At 32.6% G+C, this 19,682-nt stretch overlaps 3 protein-coding genes across 4 annotated transcripts; all 3 read left to right on the forward strand.

The window, feature by feature from the left end:
- The first annotated feature begins 3,635 nt into the window (after positions 1 to 3,635).
- LOC18108592 (uncharacterized) lies at positions 3,636 to 4,052 on the forward strand. Its single transcript, XM_006371535.3, has one exon. The coding sequence runs from the start codon at positions 3,728 to 3,730 to the stop codon at positions 3,932 to 3,934; it is 207 nt and encodes a 68-aa protein (XP_006371597.1). The 5' UTR covers positions 3,636 to 3,727; the 3' UTR covers positions 3,935 to 4,052.
- A 7,151-nt stretch (positions 4,053 to 11,203) lies between these two features.
- On the forward strand, positions 11,204 to 11,596 carry LOC18108594 (uncharacterized). The gene has a single exon (XM_006371537.3). The coding sequence runs from the start codon at positions 11,269 to 11,271 to the stop codon at positions 11,473 to 11,475; it is 207 nt and encodes a 68-aa protein (XP_006371599.1). The 5' UTR covers positions 11,204 to 11,268; the 3' UTR covers positions 11,476 to 11,596.
- Positions 11,597 to 15,275: 3,679 nt separating this feature from the next.
- Positions 15,276 to 18,607, forward strand: LOC18108595 (uncharacterized). Of its 2 annotated transcripts, XM_006371538.3 has the most exons (3): positions 15,277 to 16,305; positions 17,046 to 17,123; positions 17,311 to 18,607. In XM_006371538.3, the coding sequence occupies exons 1-3, from the start codon at positions 15,427 to 15,429 to the stop codon at positions 18,409 to 18,411; spliced, it is 2,058 nt and encodes a 685-aa protein (XP_006371600.1). In that variant the 5' UTR covers positions 15,277 to 15,426; the 3' UTR covers positions 18,412 to 18,607. The 2 variants fall into 2 exon arrangements, with proteins under 2 accessions (XP_052305612.1, XP_006371600.1); XM_052449652.1 differs by lacking the exon at positions 17,046 to 17,123 and having other exon boundaries at positions 15,276 to 16,305.
- The last annotated feature ends 1,075 nt before the right edge of the window (positions 18,608 to 19,682 follow it).

Raw genomic sequence — 19,682 nt, forward strand, 5'->3', positions numbered from 1 at the left:
TTGATGTTGGGCCAGGATGAGATCCATTCACCGAAAGAGGACCCATCGTTAACTCTCTTAGACTTCGACGAGAAGAATTGCAAGTTCGGGAGCGGAATTGAGGAAGGCAAATCCCAATAAAGCATTGGTTTATTGATGAAATCCAAAGTTAGATACCTCAATGACCCACATCTATGGAGGGAAAATGGCAAGAAAAAGCAGGGCTTTTTATTACCATTGACAATAAATTCGAGATAAAGCACTTCAACTCCATTGCGTATCGCATAAATGCAGCGATGTCAAAGGCCGATAACGATCAAACCAACGAAGGTGAAAACACAGCATCTTTCTTTCGCCACGGTGAGCCAAGAACCGTTCCAAATAATCAACCAATTTGTTTGCATATCCTTCTCCTCCTTTCTTGCCACTGAAATACGATAGAAAATCGAGAGTCAAGAACGGTGTGGTGAGGCATAGTTCTTGGCACTTTTTCGATGAACGGTATAGCGCCAAGAAGTATGGAGTTGGAAGCAAGGAAATTATATAAAGATGGCAAATGATTTCCTGTGAAGGGTTTTTCGATCCTTGTTTAGAGAAGAAGAAGCATCGATGGTGGGCATGAAAATATAATGGTCAGGAGCGTGCAGGATTAGGCTATATAGCAAAATAGTAAGATTGTTTTGACTATTCATCAACTCAAGGTTTTTATATAAAAAAATACATATTTATTAAAAACCATCTCAATTCAATAATTTAAATTGTTATGTGAGATTTTATGATATAATTTATATTATTTTTTAACACACCCCCTTAAATAAAATCTCTTTGAACTTGAAACTTACATAGACTCACACTACTTTATGCTTAATTTTTATCAAATAAATGAGGATAGTAAGATTCGAACACGTAATATTTGGTCATAAAACTCTAATATTATGTCAAAGAACCTTCTCAATCTAATAGCTCAAGTTATTATGTAAGATTTTAATATATGATTTATATTATTCTTTAATAATATTGAAATAGATAACATGAATTATATGAGATATTTGATTTATCAAAAATATATTTATTTAAATATTTTTATTTGAGAAAATTTTATTGATTTATCCAAAATGATAATAACCCTTTTTTAATGTTATATTCCTATTTATAAGCAATATTGAACCATAAATAATATAAAATAGACTTTCAAAATTATCCCCAGCTAAACTATGTTGGATATAGTACTGTTGTTTTTTTTCATTTTTATTGTTAAGAATCTAAAATTATTTAAAAATCAATATAATATTTTTTCAAGCTAATCGAACATCCCTATGTATTATATAAAGTAATATCGTTTGAATTGTACCCGCATGGATTTTCTCATAGCACTTGGATTTGCACCCACGTTCGAATTGGCAAGATTTACAAATTCTCCGAACCCAGCCGAAAAATGGACAGAAACCTAATAATTGCCACCCACATTCTCTCTAGTCAACGAAGGCTACCAGACTGGCCTCCATGCTTGCTGGCCTTAACAATGACATTGTTGTTTACAGTATATGGCTCCCTTGCACGAGAAGGGCAGTAGACCACCACCTCCATTAATGGATGGCTAAACAACGAACGACTCTTCCCCCTCATAAATTTGTAATCAATCACTTTTTTAATGTTTAGCCCAGCGTGGATTTGTTGTTTGTATTATATAATCATTTATATTCAAAATAAATGCTGCTAAAAAGAATTTTTTTATAAATATAATAGCAAGATTAAACGCAGCTTGACTCACATAGCCGACCAGAATATATAGGCAACTTAAACAGTGATTCAAGACCCTCACTTAACAAAAATATCTTAAAAATAAGTAAAATATACTTGTTAATTATACAAAATAAAAATTATTCAAGGCCACACTTGTTAGGCATATATAAAGAATAATAAAAAAATATTTTTAAAATATTTTAAAATACCTCATTTATAATTTTCCCCAAAACTTCTATTAAACCAGTTTTGTTGCACAATTAACCCAATTAAAGGCTAGGGTGACAGGTTGGATGGGTTAGTGCTAATTAAATTATAAATTGTCATTATTTCTAAATTTTTCTTAAGAAAATGAAAAGGATGTTTAAAAAAAACCAATTAAAATAAGTTTTAACTTAATCATGAATCAATTTGTTGAGTTATATCAAATTAATTTTCATCTAATTTAATTTAAAATATAATCTAGACTAGAACTCAGATTAATAAATCATTGAGTTGGCAAATCAAACTAAGGCCATGTTTGTTTCCTGGAAAATAGTTTCTGGAAAACCACTTTCCAAACTTTCCTGTGTTTGTTTGCCATTAGGAAAGTTGGTCAACGGAAAACACTTTCCAGTCAACGGAAACACTTTCCGATCAACGGAAAACACTTTCCAGTCAAAGAAAAATTTGGTTTGGTTTCCAGGAAAGTATTTTTCCTTTTGGCTGTGTTTGTTTTCCGAAAAGTGGTTTCCGGGAAATCACTTTCCAAACTTTCCTGTGTTTGTTTGCCATTAGAAAAGTTGGTTAACGGATCGGAAAACACTTTCCAGTCAAAGGAAAATTTGGCTTGGTTTTCAAGAAAGTGTTTTCTTGGAAAATTTGGGCGGAAAACACTTTTCGAAAGTTGTGAAAAATTTAGAAATGTCATTATTTGCTGATTATATCAAATTTGATCCTCAAACTTTTGATTGCTATATATAATTTGTTTTGAATATTTATTTTTCAATTTCATCTCTTAAAATTTAATTTTTATATTAACTTTGGTCTTTATTTTTATAATTGCTATTTGCTTTTTCCTTATTATTTTTTTATTGAAATTTTTTATCTATTAAATTTGATCATCATTCTTTTGATTGTTACTTATTTTATTTGAAATAATTTATGAAATGTTAATTATTATTATTTTAATTTCTTCATCTTTTATTTTTTTTTAATTTTTTAGATTTGATCTCTATTATTTTGATTATTATTTATTTTATTTGAGATAATTTATGAAATTATATTTTTTTTCAATTTCATTTTCATTTAACTTTTTAATTTGTAAGATTTGTTCGTCATTATTTTAATAAACTTGAGAAAAATAAAACATTAATAAGTTATTTTCCAGCTCATTTTCCATGACATAACCAAACACTGAAAATTGTTTTCTAACTTATTTTTTATTACACTAACAAATATTGGAAAATACTTTCTTGGAATTCACTTTCCTGAAATTTATTTTTCAAAAAAAAACTACTTTACAGCAAACAAACGAAGTCTAAGAGTGATTTAAGAGTGTGTTTATGCTAGTTGTTGTGCGTATTTGTAGTGATGAGGCATAACAAAAAATTAAAAAAACCATAGCAGAAGCATGAAAATAATAAATGCAAGCCGGTTATACCTGTGTTTTGTGTTTTCCAAGGTTATACCCTATAATAAATGCAAACTCAACCGACAGCAGAAACCAAGTTTAATTACACTGTATATTAAAAGGGAGTAGACTACTAATAATAATAAAAAATAATTGTCAATGGCTTCAATTTTATTATTCAAAAGCAGATTCGAAAATTCTTACAAAACAAATATCAAATATCTGTGTATCTAACGGTCAAAGACCAATGAAGTTGCTCGATCTTTAACACCGCTCGTGCATATATAAATGCACTTGTCTATCTGATATTTCTGTGCTTGCCAAACCACATCGCCCTCTCAAGTCCGAAAATCAAAAAACACTGAAGCGCAAGAATAACAAGACTAGAACACCATGGTTTGCTTTTGTTTTCTTGTTGATCAGACCCGGAAGGTGAGAAGAAGCAAGCCGGCAGCCGGAATTTGTTCAAGGTGTGGTGGTGGAGCAAGTGTAGCTGATATGAAAACTTGTACAAGATTTTGCTATGTGCCATTTTATTGGAAATCTTGGAGAGCTATCATGTGTACTTTCTGTGGAGCTGTACTCAAATCTTACCACTGAATTATTTTGTTTTAGAGGACTTCTAGCATGGTATTTCTTTCCCACTTAGTTTATAGCATTTTAGTTAAGTTCTGTATGCTTTGGAGCTAATTATAAAAAAACATGCTTTTACCCCTAATTTTTCGTGGCTTATTATAGAATTTTTTCCCTCTTCTGTTTGTACCATTTTGTAATGTGAAATTTGCTTGAGGAAATTGTAGAAAGCAGCATTGTTCTTAAAAAAAGAAAAGGAAAAAAAAAGTTACAGAGAGCTCCTTCCCAAGAGGGAGATGTGCAATTTTTTTCTTGTTTGCACCAAAAAAATATAAGACAATGGTTTGGTCTGCAGTCCTGCAGTTTGTGCAGGATTTGTAATAAATTTACAGGTGGAAAGCTTTTATTAGGAGGATGGAGATGGCTGAACAATGATGCCTCATCAAGTGGAAAGGACATGGAAGGTGAAGTGTTGGTGATGCCGATAGCTATATGTATGTATGGAGTCTGTTTTCAGAAATAAATGAAGTGTGATTGAACCTTCCATTGACCTAAAACACGGCAGCAATTATACAACAATTAATTTTCTGTTTTCAAAGTTTAGGCCGCTCCAATCTTCTCCCAATTTCTTCATAATATTGAACTTAGTTTTCTTTGATGATCTAATGAAGGAAAAGTAGAAGTGTTAAGCTCAGTTCAATGAGTGGTTTATTTTTTAATTATTTTCTAAGTTAATATTGAATTCTTATTGTTTTTTTCTGCATGGTTTTAGATTTTTTTTTTTATTAAATCAGTTTTTATCTGTATATAAATAGTTGGTATATTATTCTTTTATCAAATTATTGAATTAAAAAACTACTAAGAATAAATTAGAGAGTTTTTCTATCTTAATTTCTCTGTAATTTAAGATCGTAGTCTTCTAACCTATAAACCCTAGTTTTTATCCATCCTACTTTATTTTAAGTGATTTAATTATGTGGTTGAACAATATCAGCTATTTTATCTTTTCATTGCCGTTAAAGCAGTGAAGAAGACATGCACCTCCTGCATATCAGAAGATCTGTCTGCTAAAACCTACCAAAATACCCATATTGTAGTGAAATGAAGGTGATTTTTCAATCTTCTTCACATGCCTAGTTATGTTTAATTAGGCCAGGGACATGCCTTTCAATTCCCCTCGACGAGAGATGATGGATATACAGCTGTGCCTGTGAAGGTGTTGAATGAATTTGTCACTGTTCATGTGAAATTAATGCCAGAGAGAAATTAAAGTGTATCGCTGTTAGTGTTCCAGTTTCAGCTCAGTAAAATCATGAGAAAGGACGTAATAAATGTTCGACTTGATGAGAATGCCAGTAGGATTCGAATATATTTATTTGAAGTGATGTATTTAGTTGACAAGTCCTTATCATAATAAATAAATTTCGTTGAGGGTTGAGAGTTGTCTCCCTTTCTCTCTTTCCATGCTTAAGGATCAAGAATCGTTCCTATTAAATACGATCTGGTATTGACATAGCAAATTATTAGCTTGTGAGCTGGATGACGCTTCTAAACTTTTTCATGTTAAAATCAATATTTTTTTTTCTTAAAAAAATAGCAAATTTAATTATGACTCGGAAACTGATCCAAAAACCTAATATTTGTAGAAATGAACCTTATATGCCTAGCTCGGTTACAGTATATCCATGTAGCATGCAAATCTCCGTTTGTTTTTGCCTGTGAACGTGTACACTACTAGAACTTTTGTGTGGGCTGCAGAGGAGCTTCAAATATTCTTGTACATTGCACATTTTTAATGCATATATATATACACACACGTATAAACAGAGTTCTGGGTATATCAGTGTCCGAAATTTTCATAGCTCTTAAAAAAGTATTAATTTAAAAAAAAAAAAAAAAATTCAGATTTTTTTAAAACTTTTTTGAAATGCAAAAACAAACATGCTTTTATAATAAGAAAATTCAACCCAACTTCAAATGAAAAAAAATTATTAACGCCCAACTTTTATGCAATATAAAAAAAGTCTCATCAATTTATTTTCTCTTTACCGTATGAAAAAAAAATTAAATAAGAGAGAAGAAAAAAATTTAAAGAGGAAAAAGTATAAAATTAAAAATATCTTAAAAGAAAAAAGGTTGTGCAGTGAGACCCAATCTCCTTGCAGAGCCACACGGGCCACACCTAATAATTATTAAAAAAACAATTATCATCACCAACTCCTCTTGGGTTCAACCTACGGTTGAATCCAATTCCTCTTGAAATGAGAATCTTGAATTAGCATGTAATTAAGAAAATATCGTTTAATATTTATGTTAGCCATCCAATTTCTTAGAAGGGTTACATTTAAAGAAATTGATCATCATATGGAAGGAGACATGAGAGGATACTAATCCCATATCTTTTAAGGTATGGGATACTAGTCCCGTATCTTTTAAGAATATTAATCCTAGGGGTGTTCACGGTTCGGTTCAGTTTAGACTAAAAAAACCAACCGAACCGAATTACAGTATTTTTGTAAAAAATTAACTGAATCGGACCGGAAATCGGTTCAAACCGAACTGGTCCGGTTTAGTTAAATCCTGTTTTTTAAGGAAAAAAACGGGAAACCTAATCCCATGGGTTTTTTTTAAAATTGGCTTAGCCTTACATTAAATTAAGCTTTAAATTTTAAAGCAAACTGATGTTCAGCTTTTAAAAATTATAAATTTAATGTTAAGCTAATTCACATGGCTAACTTTTAATATGAATTAAAATCTGGACGTGAATTTGAACATTAATTAAAATCCCACAAAGATGCAAATTGGCTGACTTTTAATATACTTTCCAAAGTGCTAAATCAATGCAATATGCAAGATGCATGATCAAATTTAAACACCTCAAATTAAAAGTTTGTTCGCACTAGAAAAGTGGACAAGCAACTGATGATATCTTTGGTCATGGAAGCTTTAGTACTATTACAACCCACTACACTGAACATATTCCAAATAGAGAAAAAAAATGGAGTTCTAGAGAGATTAAGAGTTGCACTATCTTTCCTGCCAGTACAATTGAAATATGCCGTTGGAATTTTGATAGTAACGCTGCCTCTTTCAACTGGAATATTCACCACCTCCAATTTGATTGAACTTATAAAAGCTGTCGGAGGGCGGGCAGTTTGGTTGCATTCAATTCTGAACCACTCGTCCTTGTAACACTCTCTTTTAGTTCCAAAGCGATATGGAATGCGAATCTCTCCACATTGATCTGCGCAGCCAAACTTTACTAAGAGTGCTGCTGTTGCTAACTGTAACATTAACATCATCGTCAGCAAAACCATCTGAACCATCAAAACCATTTTATCCATTCTAGTTACCTTAGAGCAGAATTCTTTCTCCACAAACACCAACAATTACAACAGTGAATAATAGTGTAAATATGCTAGACTGCTACCACAACAAGAATTAGACTAAGTTTTACGAGAAGAATCGTATTTATTTTAGATTACATGTCATCTTATCATAAAAAAATGTCATAGTCATACAAAATAGGAAATTTTAAAACCATGGCTTTGCCATGTGAAGCTGCGGTTCTTACAGCTATAGCTGGCGGGGATAAAAGTTGTTCTGTGTGGCTGACAAACGTGACCTAAAAATAAAATGGTGGTTCATGAATGAACTTAAGTGATTCAGTCTTCATCGGCACTGTCGGTATTATTTACTTAAAATCGCTACATAATTAACATCAATCAGCCTTTGTGATATATATACATATATATACCATTTAATTATCCTAAAAAGAGTTAATGCATTGTCATATATATATATATATATATATATATATATATATATATATATATATAAACACCTTATAACACGTCCTTCTAATTGTAGCATATAACATGTCCTTCTAATTGTAGCATATATATATAAAAGAAACACCATATAACATGTCCTTCTTATAACACGTCCTTCTAATTGTAGCATATAACACATCCTTCTAATTGTAGCATATATATATGTATATAAAACACCTTATAACACGTCCTTCTTATAACACGTCCTTCTAATTGTAGCGTATAACACGTCTTTCTAATTGTAGCATATATATATATATATAAAACACCTTATAACACGTCTTCCTTATAACACGTCATTCTAATTGTAGCATATAACACATCCTTTTAATTATATATATATGTATATAAAATACCTTATAACACGTCATTCTTATAACACGTCCTTCTAATTGTAGCATATAACACGTCCTTCTAATTGTAGCTTATATATATGTATATAAAACACCTTATAACACGTCCTTCTTATAACACGTCCTTCTAATTGTAGCATATATATATATATATATAAAAAAAACAGCTTATAACACGTCCTTCTAATTGTAGCATATATATATATATATATATATATAAAACACCTTATAACACGTCCTTCTAATTGTAGCATATAACACGTCCTTTTAATTGTAGCATATATATATGTATATAAAACACCTTATAACACGTCCTTCTAATTGTAGCATATATATATGTATATAAAACACCTTATAACACGTCCTTCTAATTGTAGCATATATATATAAAAAAAACACCTTATAACACGTCCTTCTAATTGTAGCATATATATATGTATATAAAAAACATCTTATAACACGTCCTTCTAATTGTAGCATATAACACGTCCTTCTAATTGTAGCATATATATATATATATATATATATATATATATATATATATATGTATATAAAACACCTTATAACACGTTCTTCTAATTGTAGCATATATATATATATAAAACACCTTATAACACGTCCTTCTAATTGTAGCATATATCACGTCCTTCTAATTGTAGCATATATATATTTATATAAAACACCTTATAACACGTCCTTCTAATTGTAGCATATATATATGTATATAAAACACCTTATAACACGTCCTTCTAATTGTAGCATATAACACGTCCTTCTAATTGTAGCATATATATATATATGTATATAAAACACCTTATAACACGTCCTTCTAATTGTAGCATGCTACAATTTGAAGGACGTGTTATATATATATATATATATATATATATATATATATATATATATATATAAGCGGATGGGTCCATATACTTACCAATATTCATGGTTTGGGTTCTTGTCTGACGTCCTCGATCGTTACTTTTGATGAGTTATAGATACTAGAAACCTCATCTGTTTCAAATTTTGGATTTGTTAGGATACTGGCATGCAAACCCAACAAGATAAAAGGCAAAGGATAGGATAAAATGAGAAATTAGACACACAAAAATTTACGTAGTTCACCCAATTTGGCTACGTCCACGGGCAAGTATAGAAGGATTTTACTAAGTAATGTGGGAATTACAACCTCTCTCTACTAATAGGAGAAAAACTAAAATCTCTCTATTACTCTCTCTTCACTCTCTCTCACAAATACCTCACAACGTTGTAAACTAATGCACTCGGTCCGATAGCAAAATTTCAAAATATTATCCATCTATATTGCTTTCCATGTATTTTGCAGCACCCAATTGGCTTTATCCCAACTAAGATAGATCCCATCTTCCTTCATCAACGAATACACGGTTCCATGATGAAGGAAGATGGGATCTATCTTAGTTGGGATAAAGCCAATTGGGTGCTGCAAAATACATGGAAAGCAATATAGATGGACAATATTTTGAAATTTTGCGTTCGGTTTTATGGTAATTATCGGACCGAGTGCATTAGTTTACAACGTGACTCTTTCGTGTAATAATAAATTGATTGTTACCGCTATTGTTCGTTTAATAATATTATAATACATTGGGGATGGATTTCAAGTTAATTTAAAATGCAAGAGTTGACCAGTAGTCATTATCAACATGCAAGATTGTAAGCCAATTTCCACCCCACTTCCTATTAACTTCAAATTATCCTCAAGTATGTCTCCTAGCAATGAAGCAGAGAGGATGAAGATGTCTCGAGTACCGTATGCATCAGCAGTGAGAAGTTTAATGTTTGCCATGATATGTACAAGACCAGACATTGCACAAGCAGTGGGAGTAGCTAGTCGATACATGGAAAATCCTAGTAGAGAGCATTGGAATACTATTAAGAGGATTTTGAGATACATCAAGGGCACCTCAGATGCTGCATTATGTTATGGAGGATCAGAATTTACCGTCAGAGGTTATGTTGATTCAGATTTTGCTGGCGACCTTGAGAAAAGAAAATCCACTACAGGCTATGTGTTCATAATTGCAGGAGGAGTTGTGAGCTGGGTCTCTAAAATTCAGACTGTTGTAGCTTTATTCACAACAGAAGCTGAGTACATGGCAGCTACACAAGCTTGTAAAGAAGCAATATGGATGAAAAAACTTATGGAGGAGCTCGGGCACAAACAAGAGAAGATTCCTTTATATTGTGATAGTCAGAGTGCTTTACATATTGCAAGGAATCTCGCGTTTCATTCAAGAACAAAACACATAGATGTTCAGTATCACTTTGTTCGCGAAGTGGTGGAAGATGGAAGTGTAGATTTTCAGAAGGTTCACACAAAGGAAAACCCAGCAGATGCTTTGACCGAACCAGTCAACACTGACAAGTACATAGGTGCAGATCCTCTTATGGCTTAACAGAAATGTAAGCAGCATGAAGATGACAAGTATAGAAAGGATAGAAGAATCACAGATGATCAAGTGTGAAGACTTGATTAAATCATCAAAGTCTTCAAGTGGGAGAATGTGAAGCCAACTAAACATTGTTGGCAAAGTCAACAATGTTGGGCACCAATTTGGTACCACTTGCAGCACCAATTGGTGCCCCTTGTCCTTTGCTTGGATGTTTGCCTATAAATAGGCAATGCATCCAAGCTTATTTTACACACCACAAGAGAGAAACTTGAGAGCAAGTAGAGAGAAAGAAGAGAGAGTGAAGAGAGAGTAATCCCACAAAATTGTAAGGTATTTGTAAGATAGTAAGTGAGGTGTTTTCTCCTAGTAATAGAGAGATTTCAGTTGTTCTCCTATTAGTAGAGAGAGGTTATAATTTCCACATTACTTATTAAAATCCTTCTATACTTGCCCGTGGACATAGCCTAATTTGGGTGAACCACGTAAATTCTTGTGTGTCATGATTTCTCATTTTATCCTTGTACCTTACCTTTTATCTTGTCGGGTTTGCATGTCAGTATCCTAACAAAATGTCTGTGTATCTAACAGTCAAAGACCAATGAAGTTGCTCGATCTTTAACACCGCTCATGCATATATAAATGCACTTGTCTATCTGATATTTCTGTGCTTGCCAAACCACATCGCCCTCTAAGTCCGAAAATCAAAAAACACTGAAGCGCAAGAATAACAAGACTAGAACACCATGGTTTGCTTTTGTTTTCTTGTTGATCAGACCCGGAAGGTGAGAAGAAGCAAGCCGGCAGCCGGAATATGTTCAAGGTGTGGTGGTGGAGCAAGTGTAGCTGATATGAAAACTTGTACAAGATTTTGCTATGTGCCATTTTACTGGAAATCTTGGAGAGCTATCATGTGTACTTTCTGTGGAGCTGTACTCAAATCTTACCACTGAATTATTTTGTTTTAGAGGACTTCTAGCATGGTATTTCTTTCCCACTTAGTTTATAGAATTTTAATTAAGTTCTGTATGCTTTGGAGCTAATTATAAAAAACATGCTTAATTTTACCCCTAATTTTTCGTGGCTTGTTATAGAATTTTTTCCCTCTTCTGTTTGTACCATTTTGTAATGTGAAATTTGCTTGAGGGAATTGTAGAAAGCAGCATTGTTCTTAAAAAAAGAAAAGAAAAGGAAAAAAAAAAGTTACAGAGAGCTCCTTCCCAAGAGGGAGATGTGCAATTTTTCCCTTGTTTGCACCCAAAAAATACAGGACAATGGTTTGGTCTGCAGTCCTGCAGTTTGTGCAGAATTTGTAATAAATTTACAGGTGGAAAGCTTTTATTAGGAGGATGGAGATGGCTGAACAGTGATGCCTCATCAAGTGTAAAGGACATGGAAGATGAAGTGTTGGTGATGCCGATAGCTATATGTTTGTATGGCGTCTGTTTTCAGAAATAAATGAAGTGATTGAACCTTCCATTGACCTAAAACACGGCATCAATTATACAACAATTAATTCTCTGTTTTCAAAGTTTAGGCTGCTCCAATCTTCTCCCAATTTCTTCATAATATTGAACTTAGTTTTCTTTGATGATCTAATTAAGGAAAAGTAGAAGTGTTAACTTCTCATAATTTATATATGATCATGAAATAGCAGGAGGATGAAGATTAAGAGAATTTCCCATCTTTTTTTTTTTTGTTACTGAGGGATTCAAAAAAATCCCCAGACTATAATAATGCCATAGAATTGGAAGACTCTCAAATTAAGTCTTGAAGTTGTTGTTTTTGTCTTTTGAATATTATTTTCTAAGTTAATTTTGAGTTATTATTAGTTTTTCTACATGGTTTTTGGATTCTTTTGATTAAATCGGTTTATATATATAGTTGGTATATTATTCGTTTTTTATTAAATTATTGAATTAAAAAACTATTAAGAATATATTAGAGAGTTTTTCTATCTTAATTTCTCTATAATTTAAGATGGTAGTCTTCTAACCTATAAACCCTAGTTTTTATCCATCCTTCTTTATTTTAAGTGATTTAATTATCTGGTTGAACAATATCAGCTATTTTATCTTTTCATCGCCGTTAAAGCAGTGAAGAAGACATGCAACTCCTGCATATCAGAAGATCTGTCTGCTAAAACCTGCCAAAATACCCATATTGTAGTGAAATGAAGGTGATTTTTCAATCTTCTTCACATGCCTAGTTATGTTTAATTAGGTCAGGGACATGCCTTTCATTCAATTCCCCTCGAAGAGAAATGATGCACATACAGCTGAATTTTGAGTTCCTTTTGTTTTCCTGTTTCAGCTCAGTAAAATCATGAGAAAAGGACGTAATAAATGTTAGACTTGATGAGAATGCCAGTAGAATTCGAATTTATTTATTAGAAGTGATGCTATAGTTGATAAGTCCTTATCACTGTTACTGATCCAAAAGCATAATGTTTGTAGAAATGAACCTTATATGCCTAGCTCGGTTACGGTATATCCATGTAGCATGCAAATCTCCGTTTGTTTTTGCCTGTAAAATGTGTACACTACTAGCTAGAAAGAAAATTATCAGATATAAATAACAATATTGATGAAAAAAATACCATCATTAAATTATAATATTACTATTGTAATAACCGGTAAAATAAAAATAACTGATGATATATTTTTTAACTATATTTTTTGTTTATTATTCCATCAATCGCTGTATTTTTTATGAAATTAAGTTTTAGACATCGAAGACATATTGTATTGGTGTTTTTTTATTTTTTGGTAGTGATGTTTTATAAACAAAAACCAAGTTTAAAAGTATAATCTTCTACGCTATTCAACTTCTTTTTATTTTTCAAAAAGCAAGATCATAAGCAAAACCTCTAATAATCTATTCTTTTTCTTTAATGTTTAAATTAATTCACATGGAAAGAAATTAGTAAATGAAGCAACGTAGTACTATAGTGTTTGAGAAAGCTATCAAAACTATTTTTCTTATAAATTTTAAAAATATTTATTTTAAATTAATTTTTATATATATTTTTAAATCGTTTTGATGTGTTAAAATTAAAAATAATTTTTTATTTTAATATATTTTCAAGTTAATATTATTTTTAAAAAAATTATTATTATAATCCAAATATCATAAAAGTAAAAGTGAAATACTTTAGGTAACCTAAATAAGTCAAAATCAAAGTCAAAGTCAAAGAAAAATACCTTTTGCTGGCCTTTATTTCCATTTTACTTGAGATATTCTTTAAGTACCTAGATTTTTGTTTTAACTATTTTCCAATAAACAATTCATTCAATTGAAAGTCAACTCCATGTGCAGTAGGTTTAGAAAACGGTGATCTATCATAAATTCTGCAGCTTTTAGTCACGTTGTTGCGTGTAAAATAAATAAAAATAAATATACATCGCCAATGCAATCTGCGTTGACTTTTGTTCTTAAATGCTTACAATTTTTATTTTATTTTTGAAAAACCACTGAATTTTGTGGATTACCATCGGCACACGTAACCATTCAATGAGAGTTGACTTAAAAAATATTCATCATGTGAATGCATAAATATGAATACAATTTTCCATCCAACTTATTGAATGCAAAATCCACGATGAATTTTTTTAAAAAAATATTAAATAATAATGATAAAGAAATGTAAAGGCTTTTTATGGATTTTCTTTAATAAATCATACAAATAGTTTATAAATTAATGATATTTTTTATTAACATGGGTGTTCGGATCAATTTGTGCGTACATCAACTAATCTCATGGATTCTAAAATTAGCAACCATATAAGTTTTTAATAACCATGAGATTTGAGAGATTCGAACCAGTGATCTTTAAGGAGTAAATTTAGAGCCTGACCAGTTAAACTATATTCTTCAAAGTTTATAAATTAATAATAAATAACCCAAAAAAATTGAATCGACGATAAAAACATTTGTCCCCTTTCTTGATTTTTAGATTTTGAACACTAAGGGCAGTATTCTGTTAATTATTTTTTTAAAATGTATGGGAGTGTTTTCTTAAAATCATCTAAGAAATCAGATTTAATTAATTTTAGTTGATATACGAACTAATTTGAGAATACCCCTTACATCAAATAAAAAAGAAATTGAATAACATATAATAATAATAATTTAAAAAACTTTTATATAAAAAAAGCTTAATTTATTAGATAAATTACAATAAGTGATTGTATATGATTTTCTAATAAATCATTTAAATAAAAAGCTTTTTAGACTTCAAACCTTCACATATTCATTGTTATTTTATAATTAATTTAATTTATTAATTTCATTATAGAGAATAGGATAATAAAATTGAAACTCTGCATTTTTTGTTATATTTTAATTATTGGAGTAATTTGGATACCAATGAAACATTGAATTGGATTAATTTTATACTAGTATAATACAATTGTTATTTCTTATTATTTTAATTTTTCAAAGAAAATCTTAAAACAAGATTATTTTGGATTAATTTAAGTTAATCTAAGCTAATATATTAAATTAATTTGGCTAACTTATAACCCGGACTATAAATCTTACTAGGTTTAATAAATTTTTATTTAACCTATCAAGAAAATTCTAAAAAAGAAGGGATGAAAGGAAGGAGCCAAAATATCTTTCACATGATTCAAAATGCTGGACCAAGAGGAGCCCAGCCCACAGAAATAAGAAACCTTAGCTCAAGGATAAAAAGCCCACGAAAAACCAAAACCCCAGTACCTTCCCATCTGGGGTTTAAGAGGCAAGCCCTTGTTCCAAACAGAACAGAAATCATAACTCACATACAGAAGAGGAAAGAAAAAAAACAAACTTTATATAGTAGCGATAAAATTGTCTCTGTTTTTCAGTTATGAAATTTCATCGCAACATAGACTCTCCTCTCCCAAAATCCAAACTTAAAAATGGTGGGGTTTGTATTTGAGCCCTCAACTACTGAAGAAGAGAACAACCAAATTTCAAAAGCTAGAAACTTTAAAGACCCAATTCAACCTTTTGATCAAAAGCTCACAAATTTCGCTGATTATTTTCTTGATTTTGATTCCATAGAGGAGTTTTTTGGGGACCCAGAAAGGGTTAGTTTGGATTTTGAGAAGAGAATGGAGGTGGAGGATAAACAGTTTGTTGTTAAGGATTTAACTGTTGATGGGTCTGATTTAGTTTTTGAAGAGAAGAAGGGAATTGTTGATGGGTCTGATTTGGAGGGTTTAATGAAGGTGAAGGGAGAAAGAGTGGAGCTTGAAAGAGGAGGGAGTTTGGAGTGTTCTATTGAGGAAGAGATGGGAAGGGTTAGTTTGGTTGCCGTGTCGAGTTTAGTTGTTGCTGATGGGGGTGGAAAAGTGGTGGGTGAAGAGGCAGAGATAGATAATGGTGGTTTGATAAATGTTTCGGGTTCGGATATTGGTAATGGTAGTGGTGTGAATGGAAAAGTGGTGAATGATGAGGACGAGAGAGAAAGTGAAAGTAGTGAGTCTGAGTCAGAGAGTGAAAGTAGTGAGTCTTCTAGTAGCAGTGATGATGATGGTGAAGAGGACAGTGAGGAAGAGAAGCAGGAGGAGAGGGAAGTTAGGGAGGTAGTAAATAAAGAGTTAGATGATTTGGGTGACATGGAAGAAGGTGAGATAAGGGATGTTAATGGAGAGGAAATGGTTGGTAGGGATGATACTGATGTTGAAGTGTTTGAGGAGGAGGATGGAGACAAGATGGTCGAGTGGAGTGATTTCGATGAAGATGAGGATGCTGTTAATGAAGGAGACCCTATTAGGTCGAAGAACGAACTCAAGGTAAATTGTTTCTGCTTTGATGCTATTCTATGTGAGTTGTTTTTTGCTTATTGTCCGAGGCTTTGGAATTGTTAAATCTTGCATCTCAAATGTTATTGATAGTGTTAGTGTCATTTATGAAGTTAAATATAGAAATGCAAGTTGTTCATATACACGATTTTTTTTTCTGGTAAATAAATGTGAGGGCGTTTTATCATGTTCTATGATTCGGTCTGGCAATGTGCGATTTCTTCACTTTCCAGAAGATGAAGGTCAAACAGGTTAATATGAATACTGTTAGAAAACAAAATTGCGGTTATAGTTACTGGAGCATGGCCCAATTTGCATCTGGTGAATACGATGAAGAGCTAACTAAGGAGGCAGAATTGTCAATAAATCCTATGCAAATTATTTTCGATAGCTGTGAGAAAATAAATAAATTGTTCCTTCTCTATTTAATTGTCACTGATTTTTATGATTTTACATTAACAGGTTTATTGCTTTGATGATGATAATTCAATTTAGTGTTGTTGTTAGTTTAAACATAGGATTTTTTTTGTCTTGGCTCCTCTGTTTGTGATTTTCTATGGACCAGTACTGTAATGTTCATTGATGACAAGTACGCATAGCATGGCTTCTCCTTTACATTCCTGACTAAAGTGGCAGATTGAAATTTGATCCAATGGCTTACTATTCAAGCATTTTCATGTTTTCTTTTTATGTCATATTGCTTTATCAGATAAACTGTATCAAATCTGCAGTTTCTCCCTCCAGTTCCTCCAGTGGTTGCTTCCTTGGAACCGCATCATCAGATGCAGGCTGTTGGAGCTGTTTTGTCGGTAAGTCCATAGAAGCGAAGTGCGTAGTTTTTTTTTTTTTCTTAAGAAAAAAAAATATAGGCCTTAAATTTAACGCAAGTCTATCTAAATCACAACTATTTTTGCTTTTCCTATTAATTTAAGCTCTTGGATTGACTTTAGATTGGTGATAGCTGTATCAGTAAATCATGTATTCTTGATTTTTCAGGCTATAGGTTCCCAGGTTATAGTAGAAGGGGTGGAAAAGCACAACCCTTTGAATGAGGGTTCTATCCTTTGGATAACTGAAAAGAGATCCCCATTGGGGTTGGTAGATGAGATTTTTGGACCTGTCAAGAACCCATACTATGTGGTGAGATACAATTCAGAGAGTGAAGTCCCTGGAGGGATCCACAATGGTACTGTGATATCTTTTGTTCCTGAGTTTGCCAATCATGTGCTCAACGACAAGAATCTTTACAAGAAAGGGTATGATGCATCTGGTGAATTCGATGAAGAGCTAACTAAGGAGGCAGAATTTTCAGATGACGATGAAGAGGCAGAGTACAAGAGGATGTTAAAAATGTCCAAGAGGGGAATAGATTGTGAGATGGTTGGAAAAAAGAAAAACAACAGAAGGAAGGTGAAAAATAGGGGGGGTGGTTGGAAGAACAATAAACCTTCAGGGGAGCAAATACCTACTGGTGTAGATCAGCTATCACCCGATCAAAATTTGTTCAATGAATCTTCTGTTGGAACAGCATTTGCTCCAGTGCCACAGACAACTGGTGTTTTTACTCCAAATGGTGGATGGGTGAATGAGGCACCTTCTCATCAGCCAGAGACTTTAGCAATTCCAGGTGGATTTCCAGCTAATAATATGCCTTGGGCTGCACGGAGTCAACTTCAGCATCCCTATCAGATACCTAGGGCAATTGGTATGCCAATTCAGCAACAGTTCAATCCTTGTAAGGGACCACTTCCTAATGCTTTCTTCCCAGGCGGACATCCAAATTTCTTTGCTGGACCTACATATCCTCCACCATGGCCTGCAGTTGGAGGGCAAAACTACTTTAACCAAGCTGCATTTGGAACAGGATTTCAGGTTCAACCTAATCCCCAAGCTATGAATACAATAGAACAAGGAATGATGTCCAGAGGACTGCCTTTAGAACAGAACTGCAGTTTTCAATCACCAGCCATCCCTCCTGGAAACATAAAAGCTCCTCAGCAATTCAACACGGGAGCCTCTTCCAGCCATGGAAGGAAACCTTATCGTAGAGGGGGTGGTTGTTTTTCAGGTGGAAGAGGCAGGCAGCCATCAAACTAATTTTTGTCTATAACGAGCTGTAACTTAAAATAGGCTATGACTGAGTGGACCAGCAGTGTTCTGCAGACCTGCCTACTTTTTGTAAATTATCTCACGTTGATGTCTGTGTTAAAGAAAATGTTTGCTACATTGCTTTTCTGGTGCTGGATTTACCTCATTTACAGTTAGTGCTGCGATATTTCTCTCGCTTTTTTTTTTCCTTTTTCTAGTTCTTTATTGAAGTGCTATTTAAGAATTATGTCTGGCAAGGTGGGGTGGTTGATAATGGTTCCTCATAGTTGCAATTTGTACGTTCGTGGTGGTTGCGAGAGCCTAAGGGATCCTTCGCAGCAAATTCTGGCTGTAACGTCTTATATTCTTAGTACCTTAAAAATTTCCTGTGCAAGCTAGGTCCTGCTTCAAAATTTGTTGTCTTCTTTGCAGGTATTGATTGTGAGAGTCAATCCAAATTCCATGTCCCACTTATTTGATCGGCTTCCTCTCTGTTTTGCTAGCTAACCATTCAGCTCCCTCCCCCTCCTCCTTTACTTCTATGCTTGTGCAAGCTTATGGCAATTCATAGGTGCTGAAGTCTGACCAGCCTGATGGCTGACAAATCACCTATTTTCGGTCTTTGTATTTTGCTAGATGAGGGTGCTCATAAATCATAACCAGTGATTTGATTTTCACATTACTAAACGATATACAGACTCGAGCAAGCATAGGCAATTTTGTTTCCATTAAGATCATGCTGTTAAATATAGTTTCAGAACATTTCATAAAGCCCTTTGCTTTGGGCTTTACGTTAGTTCTTTCAGTGGCCTAAAAGCATCACCAACTTGTCTTTCAATTTCCTTATCAATTCACTAGTAATTTCCTTCCAAATTTAATCAAACTTGGAGAAATTATCACCATCAAAGCAATCCAATGGTACCAAGAACTTTTGGCACTTCTATGACTAGTTGACTTCACAACTACACTCGCTCGCCTTCCTCAGCAAAATCCAAGAATAGTGTACTATTCTTTAGTCCTTGAGTCTTTAACACAATTATAATGTAGTCTTTGCTGTTTCCTATAGCTTTGTACCTTAGGTTTTCTTGCCAGGTTTTCGGCAAAAACATATCTTACTCTTTTTCATACTTTTATCGTTGATTGTTTTGAGAATATCAATAAAATAGTGTTTAGTTATTGTTGTAAAACAGTGAAAACATGTTTTTATGTAACTTATATTCTTATACCTTAAAAAGAAAAAAAAAATTGACTTTTTTATATTGAAACACTAACGCAACAAG

The sequence above is a fragment of the Populus trichocarpa genome, chromosome 19 (genome assembly GCF_000002775.5).
Source record: "Populus trichocarpa isolate Nisqually-1 chromosome 19, P.trichocarpa_v4.1, whole genome shotgun sequence".
In the NCBI taxonomy this organism is placed as follows: Eukaryota; Viridiplantae; Streptophyta; class Magnoliopsida; order Malpighiales; family Salicaceae; genus Populus; species Populus trichocarpa.

Bases quoted from the DNA above. Each gene is read 5' to 3' on its own strand.
- LOC18108594 (XM_006371537.3), top strand. From the start codon at position 11,269: ATGGTTTGCTTTTGTTTTCTTGTTGATCAGACCCGGAAGGTGAGAAGA.
- LOC18108595 (XM_006371538.3), top strand. From the start codon at position 15,427: ATGGTGGGGTTTGTATTTGAGCCCTCAACTACTGAAGAAGAGAACAAC. The intron at 16,306-17,045 runs GTAAATTGTTTC...TCAAATCTGCAG, and splicing joins GGTCGAAGAACGAACTCAAG to TTTCTCCCTCCAGTTCCTCC. The intron at 17,124-17,310 runs GTAAGTCCATAG...TTGATTTTTCAG, and splicing joins CTGTTGGAGCTGTTTTGTCG to GCTATAGGTTCCCAGGTTAT.
- LOC18108592 (XM_006371535.3), top strand. From the start codon at position 3,728: ATGGTTTGCTTTTGTTTTCTTGTTGATCAGACCCGGAAGGTGAGAAGA.